General features: G+C 34.3%; 1 protein-coding gene across 1 annotated transcript in view; it reads right to left on the bottom strand.

Annotated features, from left to right (window-relative positions):
• Positions 1-14,351, bottom strand: part of LOC148946811 (alpha-1,3-mannosyl-glycoprotein 4-beta-N-acetylglucosaminyltransferase A-like) — a 48,744-nt gene that overhangs the window by 18,906 nt on the left and 15,487 nt on the right. The window contains exons 3-5 of the mRNA XM_089097156.1: positions 11,337-11,502; positions 6,677-6,893; positions 3,823-4,041 (exon numbers count right to left, since the gene is read on the bottom strand). Of these exons, the coding sequence (XP_088953282.1) occupies positions 3,823-4,041; positions 6,677-6,893; positions 11,337-11,502 (602 nt within the window). The remainder of the gene's footprint in view (positions 1-3,822; positions 4,042-6,676; positions 6,894-11,336; positions 11,503-14,351) is intronic.

Below are 14,351 nucleotides of genomic sequence, written 5' to 3'. Positions count from 1 at the left end.
ACTGTTTGATAGCGCAGTTAGTTAGGCGAAAATGGGGCCAACCTACGAGTGAAAGAGAAAAAGTAGAAAAATTATATACGTCTTCAGGTTGGCGTTCTAAAAGTAGTCTCGAATGTTTATTGAAAAAGAACAATGAGGATGATCATGTATCCAACAGCTCTTGTATCGGGAGGGAAAGGGTTTGAAATTTTGGTGTCGGTTCAAATCCTAAAAAACACAAAAAAAGCAAGGTGTATGGAAAATAAAAGAAACTGCGGCAAAACTCCAAGAGGCTCGAGATCTTCTGGAGATCATGGGCCGAGAGTATCTTCTACCCTGTATACGCGCTTGGGCGGAGACAGCTGGATACTTTTTACGTTTTATTTACTCTAGGGTACATCCCTGGATAGTCAAGGAATATTAATAAAAATCACGCCATCAGATTCAGCATATCAGAGAACTTACTGTAGAGGTTTCAAGCTCCTATCTACAAAATGTGGAATTTTGCATTTTTTTGGCCAGAAGAAACATCACAAATGCAGGTTTTTTTTTTTCAGGGGTAATTGTATCGAGCCAATCGTCCTAGAAGATCGAGAGAGGGCACGTTTGAACGAAAATCAAAAGTTCTAATGCCCTTTTTATGTTACCAAAAAGACAAAAAGGCAACTAGCCCCCTTTACCATGACCATTTTTCCCCATGCCTTTGGGGATGACACAACCACCATAGTCCCTAGGGAAAGGGCTGTAAGTTACTCAACTTGCCCACTGTTCACATTTGGTATATGTTATTGGGGAATATACGAATTATTTTTCCTGGCAGAAATTGAAGTTTTTTTTTTAACTGAAAGTAAGGAGCAACATTAAAGCTTAAAACAAACAGAAATTATTCCGTATATGAGCTATTTCCGTTTCTCAACTGTCGGTCTTTACGCTAAAGTATGGCTTTTGTCACAATTTTGTAAGAAAGGCTGCTCAAACACAAGGGCCATTGAATTTGAATGAGAAGTATTTTAAAGAACTTTATGACTTTAGCATAAAGAGCAATGGATGAGGAATAGAAAGAGCTCATATACGCGACAACTCCTGTTCGTTTTAAGTTTTAATATTGCTCCTTAGTTTCTGCTGCAAAAATGTGTTGTTTTTTTTTTAATTAATAGCTCAACAAGATATACTATTGTATTGTTGTATTTTGTATATGTGTATTTTTGTACGCTCTTGAATCACTGGATTGAATAATAGGGAAGTAGAATCCTATTGAGAAGTTAGGGAGAAACTTGGAGTTACGAATTAGGCATGTTTTTTAAACTTCTAAATATCGTATTTTCTCATCTGAGACTGTTGATCAAACAGGTCTCGGTAACGAACAGTAAGTAAGGAGTGACTCGGCTCAATAGTACCCAAAATTCTAATAAACAAAATTTTAATGTGAAAAGATACAAAAAAAAAATCAGCGTATTATGCTGATTCTAAATATATAGGATTCATGAAGTTTAGCCTTACCCATCAAAAGTTACGAGCCTGAGGAAATTTGTCTGATTTGTGCAATAGGGGGAAATACCCCCTAAAATGCAGGGAATCTTGATGACGCCATCAGATTCAGCGTACCCGAGAACCCTACTGTAGAAGTTTCAAGCTCCTATATACAAAAATGTGGAATTTAGCTATTTTTACCAGAAACTTTGACTGTTTGTCCCATTTTTTTAAAGAACGGCTACTGAAACACAGGGGCCGTTTAATTAGAATAGGAAGCATCTTTAAAAGTGCTAACAGCTTTAGCGTAAAGAGCAAGGTATTGAGGAGGGGGCAACCCTTCATATACAGAATAATTTGTATTTGTTATGAATTTTAATGTTGCTCCTTACTTTCAGTTTAAAAAACTTGTTTTTTTAAGTTAATTATAGCATAAAATCATGCTTATTTTCATATGCTCCTTACTTTCAATTGGATTTTTTATTTATTTAATCACTTAAAAGGGAACTAGATCTTTAAATCTCGTTCAAGTGAACCCTCTTTTAACAATCTACGACTAAGGACTACGAATGGTCAAATGTGTGACCACCCTTCTCTGGAAAAGTAAGAAATTTCATATTTTGTCAATACTTGGTTTAGGTTGTTTAAATACGAGGTATGTTGAGTATCATTGCATAATTTCCATCAAGCCGCACACCTCGTCGAGGGGTTCAATTTCTATTTCTAAAAATATGCGAATTCTCATGCGCCAACACGTTAACGAGCGCAACTTAAAAGTTAACAAATCTTACATATTTAGAATCAGAATAAATAATAGATTTTATTGTTGCATATATTTAAATCAAAACACGGTGTCTATTATAAAGGGTCGCTTTTCACTTAAGGTTTGTTCTACATTTATCTGAGGGCTCAAGTAGAGTGAGAACATTTCGGTAAACAAAAGCACTTTTCTAGGTTTCGGGCACAAACCCCGCCCCCCAGCAACAAAAAAAAACAACTGGGCCTCCTCCATAACAGCTAATGCGCGATTATTCGTCACCGTACATAATTTATCAAACCTAAAATAAATCAAATTAAGTAAGTGAAGCTTTAAAATAAATGTTTATATCATCCGTTTGTTTTGTGCGGACTACGTTCATCTCTAGGAACGAATGTGCCACCGCGTAGAATTAATGCCTCTGTAGCTAGGAATATATTCCTACTTACACTACTTTATTGACATAGTCTTTTACATGAAAAAAAAATATTGTATATCTTTAGGGTTTTTCTATAAGACTCAATTGCCTGGCTTACTATTTGTATGTTGGAGAAACTTTTTCACCAATGTCTAATCCTGACACAAAAAGTATTGTTATTTAATGCCACTGTATTAATTACTAATAGTAATTAATTCCTCTGTAAGTAGAAATATCAATATACAATTTAAGGTACTTTACCCTCATTGAAGATAATTCTCTGGCACCTTTTTTAGACTGCCCCTATTCTGTCTGACAATTCAATGGAGATGCCATGATACCAAATAGGACAGAGCCCTATCCAAACAGGATAGGGGGTTGGATAAAGAGGATGTTGTGGATAGACAGGAAGAGTGGGGACATTGAAGCTTCAATTATTATTTTTTTATCCAAATTGTGCAACTGGGAAAACATTCAGATTAAACGGGACACCAACTATTTACACATTGGCGGAGGACGGAAGGACATTTTAGTTCTGGTTCTTTTCAATCAAGTTAACATTTAAGCATAAGTCAAATTTTTCCTGGAATAGAAATACAATATAAGACAACATGAAATCTCAAAAAAATTTAACATATTATTTATTTTAGAAAATTACTGTATAGTTTTACGACAGGAATAATTACATTCATACATACTTTTTTGAAAGCACGCTAGGTACGTCATCTATAGCTACGAAAGTCTAAGTCATCATTCAAACATAGGAAGCACTGCCCATTAGTTTCGATCCTGATGTTCATTGGAAACCTACGCCGCGAAAGAGCTAAGGAAATCTTAAGAAAAAGCTTACGGCTTTTTTATTATGAGTATGCTGAACATGGTTACACTCTTCTACATTGTTCAATTAAACCTTTCAATACATTAATATCTAAAAAGATATGTCGTTATGACAATACTCCGCACAAAAATACCATCAAGATATTGGATAACACTGTTGTTTCTTTTTTTTTTAGCTGTCATGAGGCTTTTTATGAGGAGCGTTGTGGCCATTACAATTGTCGAGTTTTTCAGTTTTAATGAATGAACTTCCATTGTTTGCTTGTATAGTAAGATAGTGCTACTTGCATACATTACGTTTTTAAACCTCTGGTCTCAGCCATCAGCTATAAATACGAGGAAACAACATACAATGGCTCACCTGGTCAACAGGGCAGAATCTGGTTTCAAAGAGAGGATCTATCAGCCAATCTGCTGGTCTATCATTGTGAAACATTGTAAAAAATTGTATCATGTAAGTCAAATCCGAACTGTGAAACATTTTCCCGATGAATCCTAGTTGACAAAACTCTGCTACAAACCAAGACCTCTTCGCTTTTTCCATTTCAAAAGCATAGTCTTTTATTCGCCTTACGTAATCCTTAAAAAAGATTGATTAAAATAAAAAAAAAACTGGACAACTATCAATATTGCCACAAATAAGTGGTGATACCCTGATACCCTAGTAAAGGAAATAATCCACCAGAAAGAGGAACAGAAAGCTGCGGAACAGAGGAAAAGGAACAGAAAACCCAGGAGAAGAAGAGTTTAAAGAAAGCTAAATTGCAAGAAGCAAGCAAGCTATTGTTTCTTGATAGTGAAAGTGAGTCTGATAATGTTGAGAGGGAGCTTGACGATGAGAGTGAGGACAGTCTTAAGCTAGGAGAAGATAAGGAAGATGTGGGAAACAAGACAATAAAAGTCGGTGACTTTGTTTATTTGATAATTCAGGTATCCCAGACTTTTGGATACAAGCCAGTCATATAAAAAAACATGATTTATTTTGGAGGGAGCTTATCCCACCCCGCATTTTCGGTTGTCTTTGATCGCTATCGCTGCTACCAAAAACTATTGTTCTGTTTGATTGTCAAAATAGAATGTACCTTGACACAGTTGGTGACACTTTTGTCCCTGTAAAATTTTGTCTCTGTAAAAAAAAAATAACTTATTTAATACACTAACATAATAAGTTACGAAGAAATTTGCAATTCTGTTCGTTCGGCACTTGAAGGTTCCAAGTTTTAGGCCTTTTTCGCCAGTGTAGTACCTGAAAGTTCCAAGTCCTAACAGGAATTTTATTTACTAGGTATAATTCATTGAACGACGCCATAAGATTAGGAAATAATCTAGAAAACCAAACGTAGCAGGAGGGGAGGGGGCTGGGGCGAGGAGGCCAGAAAAAAACTACACTACAAATAAAATCTCCTCGCTTTCTCAATCTGAAGTTTATAGTTTAATATTCACTTAGCGCGATCCTTACAGAAAAACAAACAATTTCAAAAACTACTAAAGTTAAAACAAATTCGTTTGTGATATCACAAATAGTGTTGAAAAATACAGAGAAACAGCGAGACCTATTTGCTTTTAATTCTGTAACAAAATTAGTAGGTTATGATTATTTTGACAAACTTGAAAACAAAGACATAACCAAGTAGAAATACCTTCTAATTTAGAGGGAGACTGCATCCTAAAATAGGATTTTCTCTTTCAAAATCCTCCAAATATGACCAGTATGGCTATTTTAAAAACCAGTTAATTTTTGTACAATATATGGTTTACTAGTTTAGAAGTGTGAAGTTACTTCTTTTTGATCCGCACAGAAAAAGCCATTAATCGAGTGTTAGTGGCTGTGGTCTTGACTTTAGTCTTAATACTCACAGCTCTATTCTAGATTTAAGAGGAACATAGATCTAAGAAGAAAGTGAAATAACTAAAAAATACACAAATGTAATACTATCAAAATCTTAATAAAACTGATAAAAAGCCAATCAAAATACATACAATGTAGGGATACAGTTTTACAAGAACTTGGCAGGGGATGGAGCAGTCAAGGCTTAAGCCTCAGTCCGATATCGACCTATTCCTTGCCAACTATAAAATCCGGATTTTTGGTCTTTCGTTGACAAAGTTACAAAAAAATGTAATTACAACAGGAATAACTATGATTTATTTCGAATGATTGCTTCTTAATCAAACAGGCCTTAAGCGGCCTGGCCCATTTTTCAAGAAATCGTACTGGGCCTCAATGATACAAGCTATTCAAATTTAGCATCTTTGATAGTGTTTACAAAAATACCCCAGCAAAGTTTTCAATCTTGCAAGAACAAATGATTTAAAATAATATTCGACAAGATGGAAATATATAGCTAACATTTTATTAAACTTGGAAACGGTAAAATAGACCTACAGACTATGAACATATGTGTTTTTTCCCCTAAACAAGGTTTATGCAACTATCAATCTTAAAAAAAAACACTATTTAAATCATAAAGAGAAAATAGAATATGATCCTTAATTTATTCAAAGAAGAAAAGAAAGAACCAGCAAAAAGCCTTAAATAAGAAGGGACGGTGTCTTATTCAAGACAAACTGACATCCCCGAAGAAACACTAATACTCTCAAGCAGCAAATATGTACCGTACACGTACAGCACTAGATATGCACTACAGAACCTGAGACTAGAGGCCTGCATAATGTATACCCTAGTCTCCAGATCCCATTATCACGACTCACACCCTTCAGAAAAAAAGGTACTATTTTGTTTCAAAGGTTGAATATCTAAGACCAAATTCTTTTCCTAGACAGTTGTGTTTGTACCTAAGCTGTCCCTAAAATGAAGCGTGTTTTTTCAGTCAAGAATTAAGGAAGACTAGCTCCTTGACATTTCTAAAATACCGAACCAATGATACAGTTTTTGGCATGGCTTTTATATTACACTTAAAGTAGGCTAAAATGTATATATGCGTAGCTATACTCTCTTCCAAACGAGACAAAATACGGTTTGGCCCGGTGTTTGAGCAATAGAAATATTTTTCACCACCAAAATGTTCAGAAAAATTTGCGTAATAACATATCCAAAATCGTATGAATTGTGTCATTTTTGTGCGAATACTGCACAACCGATTTTTCGTCCCTTTTCTTCATTTGGTATTCTCTTCTCCCCCGCCCCTAGAGTGGAATTCTTGTGTACGTCGCTACCTTTCCCTAAAACAGAAGCAATAGTAAGTAACGCAAACCTGCAAAGAAAGAACATCATCCTCAAGTTGTATGTAATAAGTCCCTTGTGTTTGTGCATACATCATTAGAAAAGCGTAATCCAAGTTTTGCTTAGTCCTCCAGCGAACTCTCTCAATGGGGTCGTCAAGTGTAATCTTTAATGTAGACCAGTCCGGGTAATATCCCTCACTCGGCGAGATAACCTGCAGTATCCCTTGCTCCATTTCTTTCGAAAACCTACAATAATATTTTTATAACTTAAAGATATAATTTATTATATATTTAAGTGTTTGAATACTTCTCACTATTTCGCTTCATGACGCTAGTGATTCAAATGTCCAATATTAGATTGTCTCTTTAAATTACTCCACGCCTTCTCAACTGATACTCCACAGGACCACAGGCACTTACCCACAAACATGGGTGCCCTCCAGGGCACGGATCCTCATGCCCACGCCCCCACCGAGAAATATGCGCATTTTGAAGTTTATCCCATACTTGCGTATGGTTTTTGTATAACTTCCGTAATTTGAGGGTTTCGACGACATTAACTCTCCCCCTCCCAAAAACATTTCCTTCGTTTTTTTTTAGATTAAATAACATGAGTAGGGCTCAAAACCCCTATGCCTTCTCACGGCCAGAACATAATTTGCACTTTACTGAAAAAAAAAGGAATGTGCACTTCGGTTTAATATACATATGCTGATATTTATTACTTAAAGTCTCAATATTTTTCTATTTATTAGTTAAAAAAGTAAAAACATTTAAAAAAAATTCAGGAAAGCGCAAATTATGTTCTTGCATTGAGAAGGCATAGGGGTTGTGAGCCCTATTCATGTTATTTTCTGCTCGTTTTGAGTTTGACTTGGTTTTTATTGTTATTTCTGTTCGTTTAGAGTTTCATTTATATGCTGATATGCGGTAATTTTACGCTTAGTAGATTACTTGATTATATTTTTGCTCTTTTTTGGTTAATGAAGTTCTTTGCTTTTCTTTGAAAAACAGAAAAAGTTTTAATTAACTTAAAAAAAAATCAGAAACCTTTTATACACTGCACGTACCCTCCCTCCCTTAGATCAATTATCTGATCCCACCCTTAAGTGTGGAACTTTGTCCATCTGCCAAACGAAGTAATATTATTCATGATATTAAATATAGTTTTTTTGAAGGTATTGATCATCTGGTAGCGAACAGGTCTTTTTTCCATCCTTTTTTGTATGTCTTTGAGTAAATATTAGAATGAAACTGATTTTTACAAAATTCTTCATTAGTTTATTCAATAGACCAATTTTTTCTCAAGTATTTACCCTGATTTTTATACAACTTCATTAAAATATTGAAAAATTGAATGCTCTATCAAAAGTGCTTAAATGCTAAGTCTTCAAAAATTGGCAAAATGGAGCTAAGTAAAATAGCTTCTGAAGGGCTCAGTTATGACTCATTTAATTTATTTATTTAATAATTCATTTCTAAAATATACAAAAGACGGAATAATAAACGCAAAAAAAGACAAAGAAACAGGAAAATTTTCATAAAAAAAACAACGATAGCAGCATGTTAGTGCAGCCTAATACAAGAAAAATGAGAAAAAAAAATATGCAACTCGTCTTTTAATTTTTATTATAATTAACTATTGTGCAGAATAATAGATCTCCACCTCTAATTAACCTGTTGACTTTCATTCAGTAGGATAATTCCATTCCACACCTCCAGTAGTATATTCAGCTGGCAACCATTGTAGTAATTGCACCTGGTCCTTGAAAGAGTAAACCAGAGTATTTGACGTTACCAATGGACACCTGTTCTAATATAGAGCTGATTCACACGTCATTACTACTATATTTAATTATAAATATACTATACCGCATAAGAGCCGAAGAGATCACACGATTTCTAATTGAGACAAATAAAATGTTTTTGAGAACAAAATGCCACAGAGGTACATTATATAATTGAAAATTCACTATTTTTTAGAACTACGAGTAAATGCATAAGAGGCGCAAAAGCTGAATGATTCTTTATTAAAGAAGGGTTTAAGATTTCGGGAAAAAACATTAATTACACCGCTAAAAAATTGATTTTTTAGAATTAAATCTAAGAAAAAGCGACAAGGCTGTATCTAAAGATATCATGTTACAGATTTAGCGCGTCAACAGCTCACTTTTAAAAGATAAAAAAAAATATAGTAAGCTCTAGATTTTTACTAGATAGAGTTTGGCTGACTATGTACAAGAGTCCGAGTAATACGCCATTGTAAAGAACACGCGCTAAAAATTCTGACATTTTAAAATGTTCATACAAACAATATTAGGATCTAATTTCTGACTGTCCGAACACAGGAATTCATATTGAACCACTTGCTGGCTACCACGATAGTTTTCACAGGGTTGCACAAGTTCTTATCCATCGCTCAAAGAATCTCCGAAGCAAAAGTTATCAAACAGTTCGTGGTAACGAACTGTAAGTAAGGAGCGACCCGGCTCAATAGTAACCGAAACTCTAAAAAGCGACATTTTGCCACCAATAGATACATCAAAAGAATCAGATTTTAATTCTGATTTCAAATATATAAGTTTCATCAAGTTTAATTATACCCATCAAAAGTTATGCGCCTGAAAAAATTTGGCTGATTTTCGAGAAAAGGGGGAAACATCCCCGAAAAGTTATATAAACCAAGTGAAAATCACACCATCTTATTTAGTGCATCGTAGAACCCTACTGTAGAGTTTTCAAGCTTCTATATGAACAAATGTGGAATTTTATATTTTTTGCCAGAAGAAAGATCACGGATGTGGCTTTATTTGTTTGTTTGTTGTTTTGTTTTTTTTTCCCAGGGGTAATCGTATTGACCCAGTGGTCCTAGAATATCGTAAGAGGTCTCATTGGAACGGAAATTAAAAGTTCTAGTGCCCTTTTTAAGTTACCAAAAAAAATGGAGGGCAACTAGGCCCCCTCTCACTCTCATTTTTTTCTCAAAGTCACCCAATTAAAATTTCGAGATAGCCATTTTGTTTAGCATAGTCGAAAATCTAATAAATATGTATTTTACGATGACTTAATCCCCCACAGTTCCCAGGGGAAGGGCTGCAAGTTAAGAACTTTGCCCATTGCATACACATTGTATTGGTTATTGGGAAGCATACAGGCATTTTCAGGAAGATTTTTTTTCTGGTGGGGGGGGGCTGGAGGAGGGGGATACTTGGGAGAATCTATCCGTTGAGGATGTTTCTTTGGGGCAAGGGACATTTCTATGAAGGGGGCGCCGGATTTCCAAGCATTATTGAAAAAACAATCAGAAATTAAATTTAAAAAAACTAGTTTTTTTCAACTGAAAGTCAGAAGCAACATTAGAACTCAAAATGAACAGAAATCATTACGTATATAAGGGGGTCCTCCCCCAAGTTCATACCTTACTCGTTACGCTACAGTTTTTTTTTGTGCTTTCAAAGAGCTATATATTTTAATTAAATGGCCTTTGTGATTCAGGATTGTGTTCGTTAATATTTTTTTTTACTCTTGACGTAAAGTGCCTGTTATAGAGTACGGGGAGAACCCCATAATATATGTAATAGAATATACGTAATAAAAAAAAAAACAAAAAAAAACAAGCGATACGGCTCAATAGTAAGCCAAACTTTTAAAAACGGAACTTTGATGTCAATAAATGTATCAAAAGAATGGGCTTGCTGATTCTAAATATATGAATTTTATTAAGTTTAATATCGCTCATCAAAGGCTACGAGTGTAAGAAAATCTACATAATACTTTAAGGAGGGGGGAGACCTCTCCCCTCTTTCAAAGGGGACCGAATATAATAAAAATTACACCGTTAAAGTCAGTACCTCAGAAAACCTTATAACGATGGTTTCAAGCCCAGATCTGCAAACAACTACCGCTTTGTAATTTTAGCCAGAAACAAAATATACGAATATAGAAGTTAGTTATGTAAGTTAATTTGTAAATAACGTCAGAGCCAAATTTAGAGACAGCCATTTAGCAAAAGAAGAGTGAAAATTTTATGCAATTTTAGTTTATTTATTCAATGACGGTGAGCCAAAATAAAAGCTGCATCAACTGAAAAACGATCAGAAATTAAATAAAAAAAACAAGTTTTTTAAACTGAAAGTAAGGAGCGACATTAAAACTTAAAACGAACAGAAATTATTCCGTATATGAAAGGGGCTGTCCCCTCCTCAACGCCTCGCTCTTTAAGCTAAAGGTTTTTATTGTTTTAAAAAATAAAGTTGTGAGACAGAGTCAAACTTTAGCGTAAAAAGCGAGGCGTTGAGGAGGGGACAGCCCCGTTCATATACGGAATAATTTCTGTTCGTTTTAAGTTTTAATGTCGCTCCTTACTTTCAGTTTAAAAAACTTGTTTTTTTTATTTAATTACCATTAAGACCACTCAATGTGTGCACGGTATTCAAGACTAAATTCTATCCAATGGAATAGAAATCCACGGGGAGCGGGGGTAGGTAAGTACGTCACCATTGATATATAGATCTAAGCACACAAAGGCTGATGGGAAATGAAGGCTTTCCCTACAAAAATGTGCTTTTCAAAAATTGTTGGGGTTGACAAGAGGGGGTTTTCTCTGTGGCAACAACTTGTTCCCTTCTGTGTAGGTGTAGGTTTGTAAGATGAATATGTATATGTTCATCTGAGTTGGTAAATAATTACCTTTCTTTCATGTGGACATCAATTGATTCCACAAGCTGTTCGTCTGTCTCAGCAATAAGAACAATGAATAAACAGTCCAAAAGGTCTTTGGCAGGTGCGCTACTAAATAAATTAGCCAGTGTAGCTATTAGATAGGACTGTCCTTCTCGTTTCACAGTGGGGATTCCTGAAATACAAACTATAATATAAAACACAGGAAAATCTCTGATTGTCCAATTAAGGAAGGGTTACGGGAACTACGAGGGATTTTCGTCGCAAAATCTATTCACCAAAAAAAAATGGGAACTAAGGTCAAAGTATCTTTTTGGCTTATAATAAATTTATATTATATTATATACAAACTATTTACCAAGGTTATTGTTCCTGTTATTTATATTTGTTTTGGCTCTCAAAACTTATTAAAGAATCTTTTTTGTAGCTCAACAAGACGTGAATTCATTTTTTAAAATAAATAAATTACACAAAAAAAAACATGCAAGCAAACAGGGTACATAGTGGGGGGGGGGATTTCCCTCCCCATAAGATTGTTCTATATGATACCCCAAAAACATTCTTACACCCATATGCTATGATAAACCCAAGCATTATGTCTATGATAAATCATGCCATCAATATCTTATGGCTACGATATACAATCATAGCCATCATGGCTATGATTTGGGGGCTATGATACACCTATGATATAGTATGATACACCAAGATGTTATAAAAAGTTAATTCCTAAAATGTAGTGTAGACGGTTTCATACAAGCCTCCAAACAATTCTCTAATACCGTCCCTCCATTGAATATTCAATGAGTGCACATATGCAAAAAAATCAAGATTTTTGTGCCTTAATTTGTTTTTCATATGGTCCGTCAACATAATTTAAAATGATTATCTCTTTCTGTGCAAGAAGATCTTTTTCTCTCTTTATTTTCAAATAGTATCTCGTCCTGTGAATAAGTACAGATAGTCGGCATTATCTTTTTGTTTACACATCCTCTTGCCAAAAATGAAAAGGGCAAATATCATAGATTTATTTTTTCGAGAAACCATAGGAGGCGCAGTAGCACTGCCTAAGTAAAGTGTGAAGTGACTTCCATGTACTATTAATTTTTCTCCTCAGATCACTCGTATGGAAAGAGTTGTCATGGAGACTTTGGAGGGGGCTCATTTGTTTGGAAATCGAAAGTTCTAGCGCCCAATGTTTACAGTCAAAAGTGATTGGAGGTTAACCAGCCCCCTTGCCCTTTTTAGATGCCCCCCTCAACGCTAGTCCAATTATGAGATAGCCATTTCGTTCAAAATAGTTAAAAGCTCCAATAAATATGCCTTTAGGGATGACATGACTCCCCCACATCCCCTAGGACAAGAGTTGTAAATTATGCGATTTGTCCATTATTTATAGTATTTGTTATTGGGAAAGAGGGGAATATTTTATCTTGGAATGGAATGAAAAGGTTAATAGTATTAAGGTGAAAGCTCAGGAAATGTTTAAGGGGATTTTGAGCTAAATCAAAAGACACCATATGTATCCAAGTTATCAAAAAAGCGTAACTGCAATATCTTAGAAACAGCAAAGGGTCCAAGTCGAAACTTTCAAGGCTATTACTGCTACCACTACTATTACTACTGTTGCTACTACTACAACTACCACCCCCTAAATTATTTAAATGTTCCAAAGAACCTTCAATTTCTGATTCTCCATAATTCCTAATAACCAAAATATTATCCACGTATCTTCCCCAAAATTTAGGTTCAAAAAAATATGTTTCTACATAATTTATGTAAATATTTGCTAACAATGGACTTAAAGCTCCTCCCATTGGTAATCCTCTAAATCTTGGAAAAAGTTATATACAAACCTGAGAAAGTCTGTGCATTTACTAGCTCGTTTAATTAAAATTAATATAGTTTCTATCTCTATCCCTGTGGTAGATTCCTCTGTCGTTTCTTCATATTGTTCGAGTGTGTTAGACAAAATTGTAAATGATTTTATCACATGTTACACATGTGTACATGATAGTGTCTCAAGAATAAACAATCTCGATTAGAAAACCTGATAAAAGTAATACTATAGCAGTTCTAGAAAAAGATAATTATAATAGTAGAATAGAAACGATTCTCAATGATAGTTCGGCTTATAAAAAAAATTTGCAACAAAACCAACTGAATCATATGAAGCAAATTAAGAAAAGATTTAGCTGGTCTTAGGAGGAAAGGAAATATTACATTGCAGTTGTAAGCATGAATACTTTCCAAAAGGATTGGTTTGCCCAAGAATATACGGTTTACCAAAAATACATAAAAGAAGGCATATCTCTAAGACCTATAGTAGCAACCACTAAATCACCAACGAAAAAGATTGAAAAATGTTTGGAAAGATCACATAAACCTCTACTTTATTTGGCAAACCATACATAAAAAAATTTTTAATTGGGAATAGACATCCTGAAAAGATGATCCCTCAAAAATGTAGAAAAAACAAAGAAAAACTAATTAAACCAAGAGTAATGGAGGAAGATAATTCAATCGAAAAACCAATTACGCAACTTTACCATATGTTCCTATTTTATCATAAACTAAGGAAACAATTAAAAAATATAAAATATAAAAAATGCTTTTGAACCCCAATTAGCAATAGAATCCTTACTAAAAAGTGGTAAAAATTAAAAGACAGGGCAAGCTCTCAAATACCTTAAAGAATAACACGGCTAGATTACCAAATGAAATATTCATTCAATTTATAATACACAAGAAAGTTTTGTTGACCTGTGTTCAATCATAACCTAGATCATATGTAATTTTTTGGAATAAACAGACTTTCACTTTGTTAGATTTTATTTGCAAATAAAAAAGGAACAGTTTCTCTGTTGCATAGTTATCCTGCTTTTGCTTGTTTTTCGTGCTATTTGTAAGAGACGAACAGTTATTGAAGCCTAAAGTATTAATAAGTGAGATTTTTTTTTGTTTTTTGTGTGTTTTTTCTTATTGCCTTTGTCGAAATATTTGGATCATTTTTATTAAGTGGAG

The sequence above is a fragment of the Artemia sp. Qi Xiang Cuo genome, chromosome 11, assembly GCF_049724085.1.
Source record: "Artemia sp. Qi Xiang Cuo chromosome 11, ASM4972408v1, whole genome shotgun sequence".
NCBI classification, from domain to species: domain Eukaryota; kingdom Metazoa; phylum Arthropoda; class Branchiopoda; order Anostraca; family Artemiidae; genus Artemia; species Artemia sp. Qi Xiang Cuo.
The sequence above is the reverse complement of the archived record's forward strand: the minus strand, read 5'-3'. Positions and strand labels throughout refer to the sequence as shown.